At 39.0% G+C, this 18,995-nt stretch overlaps 1 protein-coding gene across 1 annotated transcript; it reads left to right on the forward strand.

Annotated features, from left to right (window-relative positions):
- The first annotated feature begins 12,604 nt into the window (after positions 1-12,604).
- On the forward strand, positions 12,605-16,821 carry myf5 (myogenic factor 5). Its single transcript, XM_052030221.1, has 3 exons — positions 12,605-13,108; positions 15,034-15,109; positions 16,637-16,821. The coding sequence occupies exons 1-3, from the start codon at positions 12,605-12,607 to the stop codon at positions 16,819-16,821; spliced, it is 765 nt and encodes a 254-aa protein (XP_051886181.1).
- Positions 16,822-18,995: the final 2,174 nt, after the last annotated feature.

The raw sequence follows: 18,995 nt of genomic DNA on the forward strand, positions 1-18,995 counted from the left end.
TGACCACCCTGTAATCTTGTAACCGTGTCCCCAGTTTGAGTTTCTCCCACTAGTGGAAACATTACTACAACCACCCTTCCGTGTCCCCTCGGGATCAATAAGATTGCCCCTCATTTTTCTAAATTCCAAAATATATAGTTCTAATTTCTTTAGTGATAGAACAATCTTTTCACCCCAGGAATTAGCCCAGTGAGCCTTTTTGGGACAGCCTCCAATGAAAGAATATCCTTAAATAAGGGGACCAAAACTGTGTACAGTTTCTTGGTTCACATCATCAGTTTAGCACAGCATTGTTACCAGTTTCATTTAGCACCAAGTTTACATTAGCAATGCAGATTGTCAACTATTGGAAACTAGAAGTGCCAGGCTTGGGTTTGTGCTGAAAAAATTCTAATGGCCCCACTACTGCCAAAACTTGGCAGCAAGTAAGAGAAAACCTGGACTGCATTTCCTGCAATTTTTGGTCCATTCTCATTGGTACATGGGAAAACATGAGCAAAACTTCTGTAATTTTCTCATGTGGTTAACAGAATAAATGCTCTCATTTGTTTGATAATGTGGACAGCTGAAACACATAGAGTCCACATATTTCCTTGAATCACAGAAACTTACAGAACAGAGTGACGCCATACTGTGCATTGTAAGTTTTAATTGAACCTTCCATCTGTTGAGGCAATATATTAAAAATCTAAACAACTCACTATATAAAAAATATCCCATTTCCTCTCAGTGTAACCACTCTTTTGAAGCTAGGCCCTCTGGTTAGCAACATTTCTGCCATTGAAACATCTTCTCCTTCTTTATTCATACAAACCCTTTATAATTTTCTACATTTCTATCAATTCTTTCTTAACCTGTTTTTTTAACAGTTTATGAAAAGTCATCTGTGCCTATCATATGGTCTTGTTTTTCTTCCTAAAGTGTGGTACAATGAACTAGCATAATACTTCCTGATGGACAAACCACCGTCTTATAAAATTTTAACTTAACTTTTTTTTGCTTTTGTTCCCTTAGCAACCAGATATAAAGCCAGGAATCTCCCTTGTATGTTTTGTATCCATGCAGTCACTGCCCTTTTAAAGCCATGGTCATTAATTCTGCTAACCACATAACTGTTGCTGAAGTTACACATAAATTAAATATTTTTTTGGTTTGATGTGGAGCATAAATAGTTTTCCCATAAAGTCACAGCCCTTTAGATACAACAAGAGTTACAACTTGGTGCCAGTTGCCTAGATCTGGTGCTTACTGATTTTCAAATAGATAAAGAGCAAAAGGATAACCCTGGGACGAGTAGGGTCAATTAGATATCAAAAGTATGACCTACATGTCATAAGCATTGTTCATTGTTCTTAATGAATATTCATGGATGTCTTTATAAGACAGAAAAGTGAAGTAAACTTTCCATTTGAGGAGGAGTGTCAATCCTGGTGTCATAAACAGGGGCAGGGGAAATAATAAGGGATTTAGTACATTTGAAAGTACATAAATCCTCAGTCTTTTATGAAATGCATCCTGGGCTATTAAGAGAAACAAGAGGTGAAATAGCAGAGGCTCTGGCCATCTTTTTCCAACCATTGTCCAATATGTTTATGGGGAGGTGGGTCATCAAAGTATATTGTTGTTTAAAAAGAGGTAAAGCCAGGAAAAGAGGAAAAAGGCCTCCATTAAGGTGATATTATTGAACAAAATTAATGGCCAGTCAGCTTAACTGCAATGGTACACAAATTATTGGGGAAAATTCTGAGGGATAGTATTATTTGTCAGTTAAGCAAGAATTTATCAAGCAGCCACCATGGATTTGTTAAGGGAAAGTTGATAGTAATTTTTTGAAGTGCCAACAAGGAGAACTAATGTGACCTAACCTTCATAGATATTACATAGATGTCTGAAAAGATCCAACTTTTCAGCCAAATAAGATTTAAGAAAAGTAGCAACTTGGTTCCAAACTTGTTTAATAATTTACATGAAGGAAAGGTTAGTGGTGAACAATAGAGCACTGAAATATAATTGGAAAGTGCTGGAAATAGTGAAGAATTACAGTCTGGTGTGAATGAGGAGCTCAAAAAATTAGCATTAGTGAAAAATTAGTATTGAACAAATTGATAGGAATGAAAGGCGATAAATCCTTTGGACTGGATCCTAGGGTATTGACAAAAGTAGCAAAAGTTGTTATCAACTTCCATGGATTCTTGAAGAGTTCCCACAGATTGGAGGGGAGTGAATGTAATCCTATTATTTAAGAAAGGACAAAACATTAGGCTTGTTAGTCTGATATCAGTAATAGGGAAATTGCTGGAAACTATAATTCAGGAGGTAACAGAGCACTTGGAAAATAATAGTAAGACTGAACAGAATTAGCTTGGATTTTTGAAAGGGAAATCACTTTTGAGAAATCTATTGGAAATTGTTAAGGTTATAATGAGGAGAACAGATAAAGGAGAACCAGATGATCTGGTGTATTTGGTCGAAAAAGGCCTCCATTAAGGTGATATTATTGAACAAAATTAATGGTATTGGGGTTATATATTGGCATGGATTGATGATTTGGTACTGAGCAGAAAACAGAGAGAGGGAATAAATGTTATTTTGGGGGTCGGAGGCTATAACAAGTGGAGTGCAGAGAATGGTGCTGGGAATCAAGCACAATATATCTAAGTTTGTTGATAATACCAAATTGGGTGGCAGTGTGGGCTGTGGAGAGGATGCCTAGAGGCTTCAAGCAGGGAAATAGAGGGGCTAGGTGATTGAGCGAGAAGATGGCAGATGAGATATGATGTGGAAAACTGTAAAGTCATTCACTCTGGTAGTAAACAATAAGCATTTTTTAATCGTGATTTTGAAAGATGTTGGTATTCAGAGCAACCTGGGTATGTTTGTATATGAATCACTGAAAACTGACATGCAGGTACAGCAAAGAATTAGGAAGGCAAAAATTGTTGGCCAAGAGAATTTGAGTACATGGGTGGAGACTTCTTGCTAAAATTATATATAACTCTGGCAAGACTGCATTTGAGTTGAAATATTGTGTATAGTTCTGGTCTCCATATCTAGGGAAGGATGTACTTATGATGGAGGGATTGCAGCAGATCCTGGAATGAAAGGTTTATTGTATGAGGAAATGCTAAGTAGACTGAGCATATATTCTCTGAATTTAGAGGAACTTGGTCTCATTGAAATGTGTTAAATTCTTACAGGGTTTGACAGGGTAGATAGAGGAATGATCTATCCCATGGCTGGGGTGTCTAGAACCAGGGGTCACAGGGGTTTACCATTCAGGACAGAGAAGGAATTCACTCCTCAAAGAGACTGTAGAGGATGTTGCTGAGCATATTGAAGACAGAGACTGATAAATGTTGAGGGGAATCAAAGGATATGAGGTTAGTGCAGGTGGTTGACACTGAGATAAAAGCTCAGCCATGATCTCATTGAATAGTAGAGCATGCACAAGGTGCTGAATGGCTTACTCCTGCTTCTGTTTCTCAATTTCTCATGCTCTCATGTGATACTCAGCAGGTTGGACAGAGTCTGTGAAGACAGAAAGAGAGTTAATGTTCCAGTTCAATAACCTTTCATCAGAAGAAAGAAAAGCTAAATATCAAACATGTTTTAATTCCAGGGATTGGAGAAGCATAAAGAGAGCATAGGGAGACCAAGAGAGATGGAGTGCCAGATAAGAGAGAGTGCTGAGTGTTTCTTTTGTATTGCAATTTACCTGTCTGGAGGAGATGTAAGTAGAAGGAGATGAATAAGGATAAAAAGAGACGATAAAAGCAGCAATTCTGAAAGCATGGGACACAAAATAGTGCGGTTGCTGAAAATCTGAAGTGAAAGAGAATGCTTCAAATATTTAACAGGTCAGGCAGCATCTGTGGAGAGCGATAAACTGTTAATATTTTGGCTGTTGACCTTTCATCTCATCTACTCAGTTCTGACACAGACTGGATAGGCTGGAAACAGGATTATGGGATCTAGAAGACTACAATCCTGTGCACAGTTGTTGCCACCATACTGCAGAGATGTGATACACTTGGAGGGAATACACAGGAGACTTGCATAGCCAGAACTTGAGAATTTTAATGAGGAAAGGTCAGCTAAAACGGGGTTGTTTTCTTTAGAACAAAGAAAGCTGAGGAGAGACGCAATAAGGTGTAAAAAATTATTAGAGAACTAGATAAAGTGAATTAGAAATACCTAATCTAATCAATAAAAGATTTAAAGAGGAGTTTGCGAAGAATTTTTATCACCCAGAAAGAGATGTAGGTATGGGACTCACTTCCTAATAAGATGATGGAAGCAGAATTGATTCATTATTAACCTGACTATTTTCCTTCCTGATGACTTGAAACTCCTCACGTTCTAATGTCCAGCTAGTCAATCTACTCACTGGCATCGTGAGATCCCAAGTGGAGAAATGAGATGTCTTCCACAACAGCTCTGAAGGGGCAGGTTTGGAACTTATGTCCGTGATTGGATTTGAGGTGATCAGATACCTTCTATATGTGGACCTGATAACCACATTGTCCATGGTCAGAGAATATTCTTTTCAAATCAGTCCAAGGTTGGTGTCAGGGACCTATGTTCTAGGGCCAGGGCCAGTAGTAAGTCTCTCCCAGAACTCCTTTCATCAGGATAATGGATCTGTGTCCAGGGCACACATGTTGACTATTATTCCAGAATGATCAGAATGATTTTAAATGTATGCAGGGTAGTTTTGTGAATGTAGTTGAAGCCCCACGATCTTGCAGAGGGCATTAAAGTGTTAGTGTAATGCAGACAGGTCATTGTAAGTCAGCATTGAAGTAGACTTCTAGGTCTTTTTCATCATCAGCTTGGTGACAGTCAGCTACACACCTATGAATGTGTGGTAGACACAGGGTCATGGTGCAGAGCAGTATTCTGCAGCAGGGAATATAAAGGCAACCACTGCAGTGCTAAGAAAAAAAAAGAATAGGAAAAAAACACTCCAAGTGCTCTGAATCTGAAACAGAAAATGCTGAAAACACTCAGCAGGTCAGGCAGCATGTGTAGAACGAGAAACAAGAGCTAATGCTAACTCAGTCTCTCTTTCCACAGATGCTGCCTGACCTGCTGAATGATTGCTGCTTTTTTTGTCTGTATGTGTTACACTCTAGTGTTCTTCTTATGCTGCCCAATGATTTTTTTTGCAAGACTATAAAGCAAGATGGGAAAGTGGGACTGCACAGCATAGCTCCTTTCTGCTGGCATCGATACAATGGGCTGAATGGCTGCCATTGATCACATAATTTTCTATGAGATTATGGTTTTATGATTGCACAGAGGAAACACCAGAGTTTACCCAGTACAACCATAAAGTTCGTCAGAAGGAGACCATTTGCCGACAATGTAAATACCAGCCTTTCAAAAGAACTATTATTATTCCCACTTCCCTGCCCTTTTGCCCACAGCCGTGCAAGTTCCTCCTTTCATAAGATTTTTCAAGTTTCCTTTTGAAAGGTTTGATTGACTCTAATTTCACAAATTTTCTGGCAGGCTGGAACTTCTCCAGGCAGGTTTACATATTGTCATTGATTTTATTTTGGCTTACCTGATACAAAAGGGAAGAATTCTAACTCACAATGACAGATCCATCTTGATTGATCTGAATAGCAGGACAATCGTCAGCATCATTCTGAAGTGTCCTAAATACACATGGTCAAAATACTGAAACACGATCCGGCAAATCATAATTCTCTTCAACCTCGTCTCCCTCTACGACAAGGATAATCAACTTTTGAATATTGAACCACTGAAAGATTGTAGCTTTAATTCAGGAACAAATATTTTCCTAAATGGAATGCTAAGCAACTCATCTCACAATAACTGCGAGAATGCACTGCCTAAATGAATCTACCGAAACAGGGATAAAACGCGCCAAAGATTCACGTGAAAATAATCCTGAACCTAGTGAAACCTAGAGAACATGTCCGTGACCAACAGTAAAGTAATATTTGAGGTAAAAATTATAACTTTTTAAAAAATGTTAATCAGTTAAAGAGTTACAGTAAGATACCGAGTTTGCATTTTGAGTTTAAATCGTTAAGTAAACAATTTCCACTTTCAATTTTTGTATCCAAATTATGCTGTTCAAATTGCAAATATGCGAAATTTGCGTCTGTGTCGCAAGATATTTTGTCTCAACCGTGCGTCAAAACCAAGTACAGAATGATCTAACATCACAGGATTTATACACCACAGCTCCCGATTCTTGTATTAATTGAATCAGAGCAGGATTAGCTGTCGACGCTGTCTTCGGAGTCCGCCTTTGGTTCAAGTTTGCGTCGCAAAGCAGCGGTCCTAACTTTCCTGCCGTTCGAGAGGAGCTGCTAACCTCTGAACCTTTCAATTAGCCCCAGTTACACCAAACTTCCGGCCTTCACAGGCCAATTTCACTAATTCATCTGAAAGAAACCTTTACCAATCAGAGATTTCAGTACAGATGGGGATTGGGTGAAACTGTTGCTGTTGAACCTACAGATACAGGATTTTAAATTATACCATTTCAAATAGGTGGCAATATAGTTGTATACTGGTGAAAATGAAGAATAAGAGTATTATTAAATCCAGATGTTTGTTCTCAGCCGCAAGTTTCAGCAAAATTTAACGCATTCCCCCAAGTTACATTTTGCTATTTCTTTTACTGATTAGGAACAAAACGCTTCCCTAGATTCCAGCTGAAAACAGTCGGTTTATGTTTCATCATCTTGAATTGAATGTGTCCATTCTATTTTGTGCTGCTGGCTCAGTAGAGTCAAATTAGAAACCTTGACATTTAATCAAGGACGCTGTTGGTAATTATACGTAGTGTTACTAAATTCAGACAGTCATATACCTTTCCTTTCTGTAGATCTGATCCAACAGTCCTTTGGCAATGTATATATATATCTATATATCTCTCTCTATATATATAGATATATATATGATGGGTAGCCACCGCATTTAATTTGGATTTAGAATGTCATAACACTGGATTAATAAGTATTAGAACCCAGGAACGTAGTAATAGCAGTAACGTTCTTTATATGCCTGGGCAGTTTACAAATACAAAGGTATAAAGAAATCGTTCTGGAATTATAACAACACAATGGCGTACATAAAATGTTAAACCACTTGACTAAGTGGTATAATGCATCACATAATAGGCTTATTGGCAACAACGAAGCCATGAAATTAAAAGGAACAATTGATGTAAGTAATCGAAATTGGTTGTGGGAGGGAAGGCAGACAATAATGGTGAACAATTGTTTTTCAAACGGGTCGTTCGTATGTGGTGCTGTCGGTAGGGATCGGTGTTAGGACATTACTTCAACATTATCAATAATGTTTAACTTAGAATTGGGGTGAGCAATCAGCAAGATGGCATAGGACATCAGGAGAACACGAACTGGTGAAACAGGTAGGAAGGGACAGAAGATGGAGCTGGAAACATAAGATTGCTTAAAAAAATGTCTCGAACTTCGGTGTTAAAACAGGTGGGTAGGGTACAAAGAAGTTAAGCTAAACCTTTATAAACCTTCAGAAACTGATTAAATCTCAGTTGGAGTCCGGTGGCCAATTGTGCACAACGCACATTAGAAGTGATGTCAAAGGAACAGATAAAATGCATTAGAACCGTACCACAGACAAAATCCTTCGATTACAGAAAAGCTCCCTGGATGCTGGAATTGATATCCCCAGAGGAGAGAAGATTAAGTAAGTATTTAATACGTGTGTTCAAAATTCTGAAGGTTTCGATTAATTAACTAAGCTTACTGATATTGTCAGAAGGTCAGTAACCAGAGGGTCAAGATCGACAACAGAAGAGAGCTGAGGTTATATTTAGTTGGCTAGTTGTTGTGATCTGAAATGCATTGGTTGAAACAATGATAGAGGCAGGTTTAATAGGGAGCTTTAAAGGGGAACTATTTGGACAAACGTTTGAAATGAAAACTTTTCCACGGCAACGTGGAAAAGGTTGGTGAGTACGACTGATTGTCCCTATCGGAGTGCTTGCACGGGCATGATGGGCCGAACGGTCTCCTTCGGTATTGTAAGATTCTTCTTTTTCTCTCTATGACAAGATGAATTCATTGTAGAAGCACTATTCAGTGTGTCAGAATTTAATTAGAGTTACTGACAGAGCTCGCGCTTGGAATAGGAGCAATGCAATCGGTAATGGAATATTCACCCTAGTTTTATAAAACTTGTTGCGGAATGGATATAAATATCATTGTAACGCATACTTATCTCCTAGTCATGCTTCCGATTGGGAGCTAAATGCCGTGTTAAGCTGGCAGCAGCGCAGTCAGGTATTTGCAAAGCGTTTCACTTTGTCTGCAGACGTTCGCGATAATTACATATGTTTTGGCATGGGGCATGCATACTTGTCGTTGTGTATCAGAATATTTTGAAGAAGTTCACGACATTAACATAACCATAATTGCGAAGTCGGTTTTTAACTATTGGTTCAGAGATTCCTCTATAAATACTTACATTGCAAAGTGAAAGTGCCTTAACTGTTATCCATCCTTTCAATAAAAGGTCAGAAGATGACGGGGTAAGAAAGAGGTTGTCTGCCGAAATCATCAAAACCTGTTCCCATTACTTTATTTAACAATACATTGGAACTTCAGGTTACCGTTATTAGCAACGTAGATTTATCGAAATTTAGTTGAGTGCAATAAATTATTATTAACTCTGCTAAACTGATCGTTTGTCACAATAACGCTGTTTACCCTTAATAGAAAACTCAAGCTGATATTTCTTAATTATGTTTAAAGCTAATAATGGCTATTCTCCTTCGTATGTTGCCTTAAAATAATAACACAATAAAATAGTATCATCTGACTGAAGTTAGTCTCGAATGCAGTAATATTGGATAAGGGGCATATCACTAAAAAACGAATGAATACCACCACTAATTGATTCTGTATACACGTTTATATAACATAATCTCTTGAGAGCACTATTTTAAGGCTACTTTTCTCTAACGTGAGAGCAATAGCATTGTTTGCGTCTGAAAATAATTATGACAATTAGAACCTTACTTTATATGGAAATAAATATATATCAGGTATGCTAAGATTACCAATAACGTTCTGGAGATCAGAGGTTGGGATTTAACCAATGCTATTTCCAGAGGGATTTGTTGCAAAACTATCAGTTTAAGAACTAATGAAAGGGAATTGGAGATCTTATCTGATATGTACATAGTGTTTAAAGAAATGGTGGTTTCGTTTACACGGTCCAACCTTTAATGCTTAACTCAAAAATGAGTATTTATTTGTCTTTTGAAACACGGCTTAGTTATAATTATTTCATGTTAAATAATCAAAGGCAATCTATTGCAAACCTCAAGCCTTAATGATTCAAAAAAGTACTTGAGCAGTAACAGTAACACAAAATATAACAACTCGCGGATTTTAAGTTTTTCAACGGTATTTTCAATTGTGGCGGACAGGCACCGATTGGTCGGATATTTTGTTAGCGTTTACTGCATAAATTTGCAAGTCCATGGTATGAATCAACGCCATTACTACCACAAAACCCATGTGCTAGATTTTCAGACAGTGATTTGTTTGAGTCCACTCCAAGAGGGACAAGGGCACTATTTTGTGGCATGTGGAAGCGTTTAACTGGAAGCAGAAGTTAGACTTCACATCTTATCAATGAGCAATAATGTTTAATCTAGTAATATTTCCTCAAGTCAGGTAAAAGTCGACCTGAGTTGGTTACATTTTAATTGGCTGATGCACTTTGCCAGATCCAGGAGTTCTCCGGCCATACCAACAGTGTCTACACAAGTCGGATAACATTCAGAGATTGCACATTGGATCCGAATATGGGTAGCGCCAAAGTCAAGATAGAGCACTGTACAATTCTACTTGTATATTGAGAAGACAGCTCGGATTAAATATATTGATTGCATGGTTTAGGTGCAATATACTTTTACTGGTTTGCTCGCACTTAAAAACATACACACCACTTTCTGCGAACTTTTCAGTAGTCATGTAACTTTGGCTAAATGTCTTACTTGTACAGAGACCAGCTGCATGTCCCTGCTAGCACTTCAAATGGAAAATACAGCAAAACTTACCCTTATGGGGGTCATAGAAAATTAGCTCACTTTGATCTCTCTTGGAAGACGATTAGAATAGCAAAGCTCAATGTCTTCTTCAGCTGTCTTTCTACTGGTATAGTCCACACTGATCGGGAAGTGGCAGGCAAGTGTATACCTCGGAAAAAACATGAAAAAGGGTCGCAAAGACAAGCATTCAAATGTTTTGACAGATGTAATACGACTTCGCTGTATGTTCCCCGCGCACGTTGGAACTAACACTGCAACAGCTACCACACGTTTACATAGTTAGCGAACTAGAAGAGAAGGTTTCAAGTGGGTGCCGATTTAGACCCGGAGTGAATGTACTACGTGAGACTCGAAGTTTTATGGGTTCTGTGCAGAATCTATTTTATAATACAAAGGATTGTTATTAATTTAATATCGGTTGGTCAAATTAGAATTTGAACATTAAACGTGTGAAGAAAATATCAATTTTAGAATTGTGGTTCTTTAATGCACGCCAAATATATAGAGTAACATATGATTACAAAAATATATCAGCTAGAAAGAGTAGCTTGTTAATTTTAATAATAAAGCGGATTGTCCTTGGGAAAGTTTGTTGTTACCCGATAAAAGCAAAGAAATGTGTTTGTTGCCTTAGCTGGAGTTTTAACACCTCAGTCCCTAGCCCAGCAGAGAACAGGAGTCGGATTCCTCAATGCCTTCTTCGCCTTCCACCCTCCAGCTTCACCCTCGCACTTCTATCGCAGTTGCCTGCTTTTTTTGGCAGTTGTTTTGATAAGCACTTTCGAACAACATACCAAGTAGCTGCAGTCAAGAGGTGCTTCCTTCAAAACGAAAGCAACGTGTCCCAATGGAGTTTAAAGTGTGTTTTAGGCATTCAGTGTATATTTATTTCGTAAAATAAGCTAATTTGTTCTCGACAGAATAATGTCAGTTCCAGTAAACAACCTCCGTTGTATTTTAATATTATTTTTCTTCTGTGATATTTATTGATTTGTACTTTGTTCATTTGATTCCTTTTGAGTTTCCAATGTCTCTTTCAAAATTGTGGTGTCGAGAACGAGTTCGTTTTCATAAGTGTTTAAAATTAGTAAGGGAAAATATAAAGAAAAGCAGTAAACCCCCCAAAAGGTTATACAAATAAAACTATATTACACGCAAAGGGAGATCTATCCCTTTTGGGACCAATAGCTGTTCAATGTCCCTTCACCTGCTGCTCATCCAACAAATACTCACTAATACGCTATATTACCGATTTGATGACCATTTGAGAGATTCTCTGACCCATCTATTCAAACTTTTGGGAAAGACGTGTCGCCTCGGTGTGTGAATTTTCCCGACACATTTTTGCAGAAGAATCTTGCACCTTTTAAAGATCTGGCGAAGTCGCAGCTGGGACGCATCTGTAACGGTGCGAATTCGTTTCAACCATAAAATCAGCAAACCCGAAAGAGCAGTAAAAATGCCGTTTTACAGTCTGCGGCCTGAGAAGCAACATGTCAGGACTTTCGACAAGTTTGATCTGACCCACGGTTTTGAAGATTGCTACACTGCTGGTGAAACACATTCTGACATAGAAAGACACTGCCTAAAATTTGGTCTTCCTAACATTTGAAATTAACTCGCAAAATTATTTGATTCAATTACATACAGTTTCAAAGGTTTCTGTGAGGAAGTTTCCCTCCCAGTGTATTTATAATAGTCTGACAAAGAGAAATGAAAACAGGGAATTACATCTGCCAGCAAGGTTGCTAAAACCATCGTCTCCAACCTATCCGCTTACTATTCCGTCCTTTCACTAGTTACGAACTGTCATTTCGTACTAAACACGCCACACATTGCACATTATTTACTAACCCAGTCACTTTCCCGTTATTTTTGTTTGAAAACATAATAACCAGTGTGCAGTAAAAGTTAACAGGAACCAGGAGGAAACCAACGTGAATAAAACATCAGGTAATTCACGTAACAAATTACTTTGTAACTAAGGTGGCGCACTACAGCAGAGGACAGAGATGATCAGGGATCGCCAACAGTATTGGCATTTACAGAACCTCACAAAGAGATATTCTGGAAACTGGACGGAGATTATTTACATTTTCTGTGTAAAGTTCTTTTTAAAAAATAATATAAGGGAATACCATAATTTTTCTGATTCATGCAAACTATTAGTTCCCACTAGTTGGAATCTCTCCTCTCATTGGAATAGTTCTGGAGAACTTCCCTTTTCCTTGCACAATGTTCTGTTTGAATTGTGGGAGGAGACCTTCCCGACCCAGCAAAAGTTAATGAGAAACCCATGGGACGGATCCAGGGTTAATGACATATGGGAAGGACTGCATGTTCGCCGGTATGACCGACCTCATCGTGTGTATATAAAGAGCTCTTCAGTGTCGAGCCGGAGGCACTTTACTCTGACTCGAACCGATGTTTGTCTGAACTCCATCGGCGAGTGTAGTTCAACGAAAACGTTGTGCAAGTCTCGAGTTTCACTTCAACCTTTTGTCTTGCTATTATTAAATGGATATCATGGTCGACTGCCACTTTTCTCCATCCGATCTGTTCTACGATCATTCTTGTCTGTCATCGCCCGAGGAAGCAGATTTTGCAGATGATTCCGAGCAAGGCGCGGTAGTGTTTGGGGACCACAAGCTGCAGTCCCGTGGAACTGATGAAGAGGAACATATCAAAGCACCAAATGGCCATCATCAAGCTGGCCACTGCCTGGTGTGGGCTTGCAAAGCTTGCAAACGCAAAAGCTCCAACACCGACAGGAGGAAGGCAGCTACCATGAGGGAGAGGAGGAGACTTAAGAAAGTTAACCAGGCTTTCGAGACTCTGAAGAGATGCACAAGCGCCAACCCGAACCAGCGACTGCCTAAAGTGGAGATTCTGAGAAACGCCATCAGCTACATCGAGAGCCTGCAGGAGCTTCTCAGGGAACAGGTGGCGAACTATTATAGCCTCCCGGGCAATGGCAATTCGGAGCCGGGAAGCCCCATATCCAATTGTTCAGACGGAATGGTAAGCACCAATTTACTGACCCCCCCCCCCCCGCCAACTCTCCTCTACAATTCTACACACACACACACACACACACACACACACACACACACACACACACACACACACACACACAGTACTATAATATTGTTGGAAAAATGCAAATCGACAAATATAAGCTGTCTATAGCAGTGGCATGTGGAAATCTCAATAGGAACGCTTTGTGCATATCAGTACAGAGAGGATGGGCCGAATAGCCTCCTGCGTCGTAACGTTTCTATTCTATGATCCACTCTATTTGGAACGCACTCCTTCCTATTAGGAATACAGGCATCATTCTGTCGGTTAACAAGCAGCGTGCCCATCTATTAGTTGGGTCCGTGTGTTCTTTGTACACCTAATGCAAAACGAAAACTTCTGGTAATCAATCCTTACTTAAAACATTTGTCCATAAGACTTTCTTCTTCGTGCCTTGAAAGAAAACCTGATATTCATGAGTTCGTAAATATCGATTACAAGCTTAATTGCAAAGCTGTTTCATCTGTTCTTCTAACGAAGCCTGAAATTTACAACCAGTTGCATTTTCTGTTCCTATAGAAAAATTAGTGGATTATAAACAGTGGGAAATACACATTCGCGCGTGAAAAGAAAGACTTCTCAGTTTTGATCTGTAAGACTGCCTCGTTTTTACACCATGCCATTTCCCTCCTTAGAGAACTGAGTACTATCCAACCTGATACACCACCTTCCCAAATGGAATTGTGTCAATAATGGATCATAGAAGTCATAAAACTGATCTCGATGTAACAACATCCACGGATTAAAACCAAGAGGATTGGTCTGATCAAACAGTTATCAATCTTAAACAACTGCATATTTAGTAAGCTTAAAGATTCATTATTAAAATACCTGTAAATATGCAGTCTTTCGAAAAAAACAGGCTTGTTTCTTATGTTTTCCCAAAAGAGAATTTAATCAAGCTTCAATCAATTAGCCATATCGCTGTGTATTCAGTCGCAATGCTTCCAATATTTCAGTTCATTTATGAGTATTCTGATTTTTCGTAGCTTTCGCAAGTAAATTGAACATAATTCCGCTGTAAACCACTCCCGAAAATCATTGATCCTTTTCCGTGTTTTAACTACAGTAACCACCGAGCTTTCCCTTTGACACTATTCAAAGGAGGAGTGTTGAAAATCAAGAGGACAGCTGTGAGAATCGTCAAACGTTGCATTCACAGCTGTCGGACATTCTTTCCAACGAAATATTTCCTTAACTAACTCGAGAGAGAGAGAGAGAGAGAGAGAGAGAGAGAGAGACGCTCTAGTTAAACATCTTCACTGGCACATTGGAAATTAGGCGAAATGTTCGCTGTAGTTCAGGGCTTAATGTCAATGATGTCTGGGTCTCATTATGTGTGACCGAGTGTTTCTTCTTTCCACTTCACTAACAGTTGCTGCCACACACATTGATCTCTTTGGATGCAGGGATGATGACATTCCCACCTCTGCGCCTATTGTTATCCACGGGAGTCAGAAACAGCAGTGTTATCTTAGACAACAACCAGTGAAGCATGCTTACAGCACTAAGTTTTTACAATTGGAGCCAAGGCTTCAATATGAAGTTAATATGGGAAAATCTGACCCGGTGTAATTAAAGTTACTCGGTTAACTGCATAGACATGCAATCCATTTTCCATGGATAACGCAATGCACATTTCTGTACAGGGGTATTGACATACCTAATGCTCTGTGAGAAAACCATGGTGTTGCGAAGGAACTTACTATGTCTAATTAACAGATAGGCTTGCTTCCGTCCAAGAGTAATCAAAACTCTTGACATTTAAAGTTTAAAGTGAGGTTCTAACGTCGAACTTTATAAAGGCTTAAGTGAAACCTGGGGGTTGCTTTATTTTGATTTCCTTGTGTGTTTCTCTTTTTTTGCAGATGGGATGTAACAGTCCCGTTTGGTCGAGAAGGAACATCAACTTTGACCGCATTTACTGTTCGGAATTACAGAATGGTACGTCCTATAGTTCTCATGAATTCAGTTTACACCTCTTCATAAATCTGCCTTGAAAGTGACGAAATTATACCGAAGCTTGTGAGTCGAAGCTTGTGAAAACGACAAATCAGAGACCCTACGGTTAAGAAGAGGGGTAAACAGACTAACTGCAAACAGCTTCCTAAGCGATGGGGAAGTGTCGTTTTGTTTGACCTCCCGCCCATCTGCCCCCACCACCACCCCATCCACCACCTTTTAAAGTAATAAACCATTCTCGGTGATTAGTGAATTAGTGGAACATTGCCAAACAAAATTCAACCAGTGCCATGAACCCTTGAATCCTGAGTTTAAGATAAAGTTGAGGAACACGTTGTTCAGTTAAAACAAATCTATTTTTCAGAAGCGGCTAAGGTATCGGATACATTTCAGTTGAAATCCTTTAGAAATACCTTATTAACTCTAAACACGATGTACTCGTTTTAATGGTAACAATAGGGACAGAGCAGGAATAAATCAATAAAGGCAAATTATGGATATACTGATTAGACGAAGGTTGGATAGATAACGTATCCTTTTTATAAACCATTGAAGAAATCAGACGATTTTGAAATTCTGGTGTATTTCAGTGTCCAAAAAATATTCCCAAATACCTTATAGTGAACAAAATACATTTCAAGTTGCTTTGTCCCAAAAGGAGGAAAAGTTAATTTACGCACACCCAATCTTCCACTGTTAATAATATAATGACAAGTTAAATTTGTTAGTTGAATAATCAGTATTGGTCAGGAGACCAGGGAGAACTCTCCTACTTCTCTTCAAAATGAATTTATAGAGCTTTTAACGTCGCGTAAACGCAGATGGAGCCTTGCTTCAGTACCTCACAGAGATATCCTCTCCAATAGTGCATGCTCTAAGTGCTGTAATGGCGTATCAGTTTAAGTTTTATACATCACTTTGGAATGGTCCTTCTGAACCGGGGCTCCAATGCAGAACCACAATTGATGCATTAAAGAAAATAAAAACCACAAATGCCGACAAAATGCAGTCCCCAACATTGTCCCCAGGATGGAAACCTAACATTGAAGAGAATTAAAGGTTCTGTATCATATCCATGTAAGATACCGACTATTGTCTTTGCAGTATGGAACATCAGGAGAAGGTTTAATGAAGCATTTTTAAATGTACTTTGATGAAATATATGGTTGAACAAGCATCAATTTAACATGACAGAATGAACAAAGATCAGAAATTATGTCTTTGCATACAATATGGGGCGTTTTATCATTGGGAAGACTTGGAACAAAGATCACTGTATCCAATGGAAATGTTGCAGACGTGTTTATAGGAGAGTATCATATAGGACAATAGGGTCTGTGGAGCAGTTCAGGTCTATGAAAAGCCTTCAGACAGATGAACTTCTCTTCCTCCAGAATGGTTTTAAAATGTTAGAGAAATAAAAGCATCTACTCGAATACTAACTTGAGGATTGCTTATATCCGCCCTTTACACGTGGTATATTTGACTATTTCTTTTCTTTCCCCCAAGTTTGTTCCAGCAGCCGAGGCCTTGCTGTTTCCAGCTTGGACTATCTGTCCAATATAGTGGAGCGGATTTCACCGTCCCCCGAGCGTTGTCTCATTTCAGGACCGGACGGAAGGACCACATCCCCGCTTGTCAGCGATTCCTCGCAGCCTACCACTCCCAGCCAACCAGTCTATCATGTGCTTTAGATCCTCAATCAATTCCACCGCAAAGTACAACTCATATAAGATATAAAGTTCAATCAAACATACCCTGTGCCATAAACAGAAACACGTTCTACTGTATATTTGTAAATAACGTTATATTCATTAGTCATCATTAAAATAATTGTATTTAAGAATTAAATAAAATCACGAAAGATTTTTTATAAATCCCATTCTTTGGATTTTTGGTTTATTTGAGCGCGTTGCTTTCTAGCTGTGAAACCATTCCGAGAAGTGTATCCCTTGTACCTTGAAGGGGAAAACACAAATGATTTCCGAGTTGGCGAACATTTACTTTATCACAGAAAACGACCGCAAATTTTCTCATGAAAGATCTCCGTCCCCCAAACGTCAATTCTTTCCCCCTTCTCTTCAGAAGCTGCCTGGTCCCATGAGAGTTTTCATTCCAAACACGATTTCGCAGAACGATTGAATTTCTGGAGCTTTCCCTTGGACTGTGGAATAAACAATTGTCGAGTGCGCAGCTTCTTGCCAGAGGTCGATGTCTGAACTTTTTGAATTTCAGTTTCTTGAGTGCATTTTAAGGAAGTATCTTTCAACAATACAGCTCATGACACTTATAAAATTAATTCGAATTCATCAGGACGTGCGTTGCATCGTATTTTGCCCTAGAAGAGTTTATTGTGGTTTCCATATTGATTCAGGACTGAGGTTAATGTTGATCAACATTTATCAGAGCGCATCTCACATCAAGGATTTGGCCCACACACTTGTTCTGCACTTATGCTTCCTCTATAAAACTGAAATACCTCATTCAAACATTATGCTTTGCACTTAGAAATGTAAACACGAAATGTCAGTTTGCCCTAATCCAGCTGCGGTTCATATCCATTTTTGTGCGCCTTGGGAACAGGAATAATATTCATCAGCTGCCCTTTTACGCAGTGTTTGAAGAACAGTAGCAGATGGTAGAGGAAATGAAGGAAAGGGTCGCTCGCGAAATCAGAATGGTAAAATAAAAATGATTCAGAAGCAGCTGACGGTAATACATTACCGCACATGGTATCCCAATGAAGCAGTTTCTGAGCCATAGGGACATAACCAGCTTGGCAGTTTGGCATCTTTATACTAAGTGCAAGACCTCCCGGAGGAGGTAACCACACATTGTTCTGTCTTTTCACGGGTCATAGAAGTGCAACTGGTGTAAACCAACCGTTTCAGGCTTCAATTAAAAGAATGCAGGTGGTGAGCTGAATCGCCTTCACATTTTTAAATTTCGGAATTTATTTACATTAAAGTGCTCACCCACGTTTGAATGCTGCCGAGCAACTGTTTAATTGTGTTTAGTCCCGTGACGATACAAGTGGGGCTGTGCAACTTGTTGACCCCAAACTGTTTTGAAATACTACTGACAACAATTGAACAAATATACCTGCACATCCTATACTCATGGTCCCAAAACATCACCATCATCAAGTTAACGGTGATTTTACTGGGGACCCTTGGTCACAACTATTGGAGAAGGTGAATTGGTCCTTCAAGCTAGTTCTATGATTCAGCAAGATCTCAGCTGATCTAATCTTGGCCTCAACACCACTTTCCAGCTCTCTCCCCATATGCCTTGTAGTTTAATTGTGTGATAGTGTCCGCCTTTGATATAGAATTCCAAAGATTCACCACCCTCTGAGAGAATAAATAGTTCCTTAACCCATCTGAACTGGGTCACCCTTTATCCTGAAACTATGCCCCCTAGTTCTAGAGACCCCATTTGGGGAAACATCTTGTCAGCAGCTACCTTATCAATCACCCTCAGAAACATATAGGTTTCAATACAATCACCTCTCAATGAGTGTAGGCCCATTCTACTTAACCTTTCATTGTTCATCAACTCTTCTTTCCAGAAATCAGCCCAGTGAACCTTCTCTGGACTGCCTTCAATGCAGGTCAATCATTCCTTAAACATGGAGTCCAAAACTAAATGCAGTGCTCCAGGTGTGGTCTCATCAGCTTCCTGTAAAGTTGTGTCAAAATTTCCTTACTTTTGTAGTCCATATCATTTGCAATAATGGTCAACATCAACTTGTCCTCCTAATTACACACCATAATTGCAAGTTAACATTTTTGTGTACTGGAACCCCAGATTCCCTTATACTGCAACATTTTTATAGTTTCACTCTGTTTAAATAAAGATTTGTTTT

Source organism: Pristis pectinata, chromosome 15 (assembly GCF_009764475.1).
Source record: "Pristis pectinata isolate sPriPec2 chromosome 15, sPriPec2.1.pri, whole genome shotgun sequence".
Classification (NCBI taxonomy): Eukaryota; Metazoa; Chordata; class Chondrichthyes; order Rhinopristiformes; family Pristidae; genus Pristis; species Pristis pectinata.

Bases quoted from the DNA above. Each gene is read 5' to 3' on its own strand.
- myf5 (XM_052030221.1), top strand. From the start codon at position 12,605: ATGGATATCATGGTCGACTGCCACTTTTCTCCATCCGATCTGTTCTAC. The intron at 13,109-15,033 runs GTAAGCACCAAT...CTTTTTTTGCAG, and splicing joins CCAATTGTTCAGACGGAATG to ATGGGATGTAACAGTCCCGT. The intron at 15,110-16,636 runs GTACGTCCTATA...CTTTCCCCCAAG, and splicing joins CTGTTCGGAATTACAGAATG to TTTGTTCCAGCAGCCGAGGC.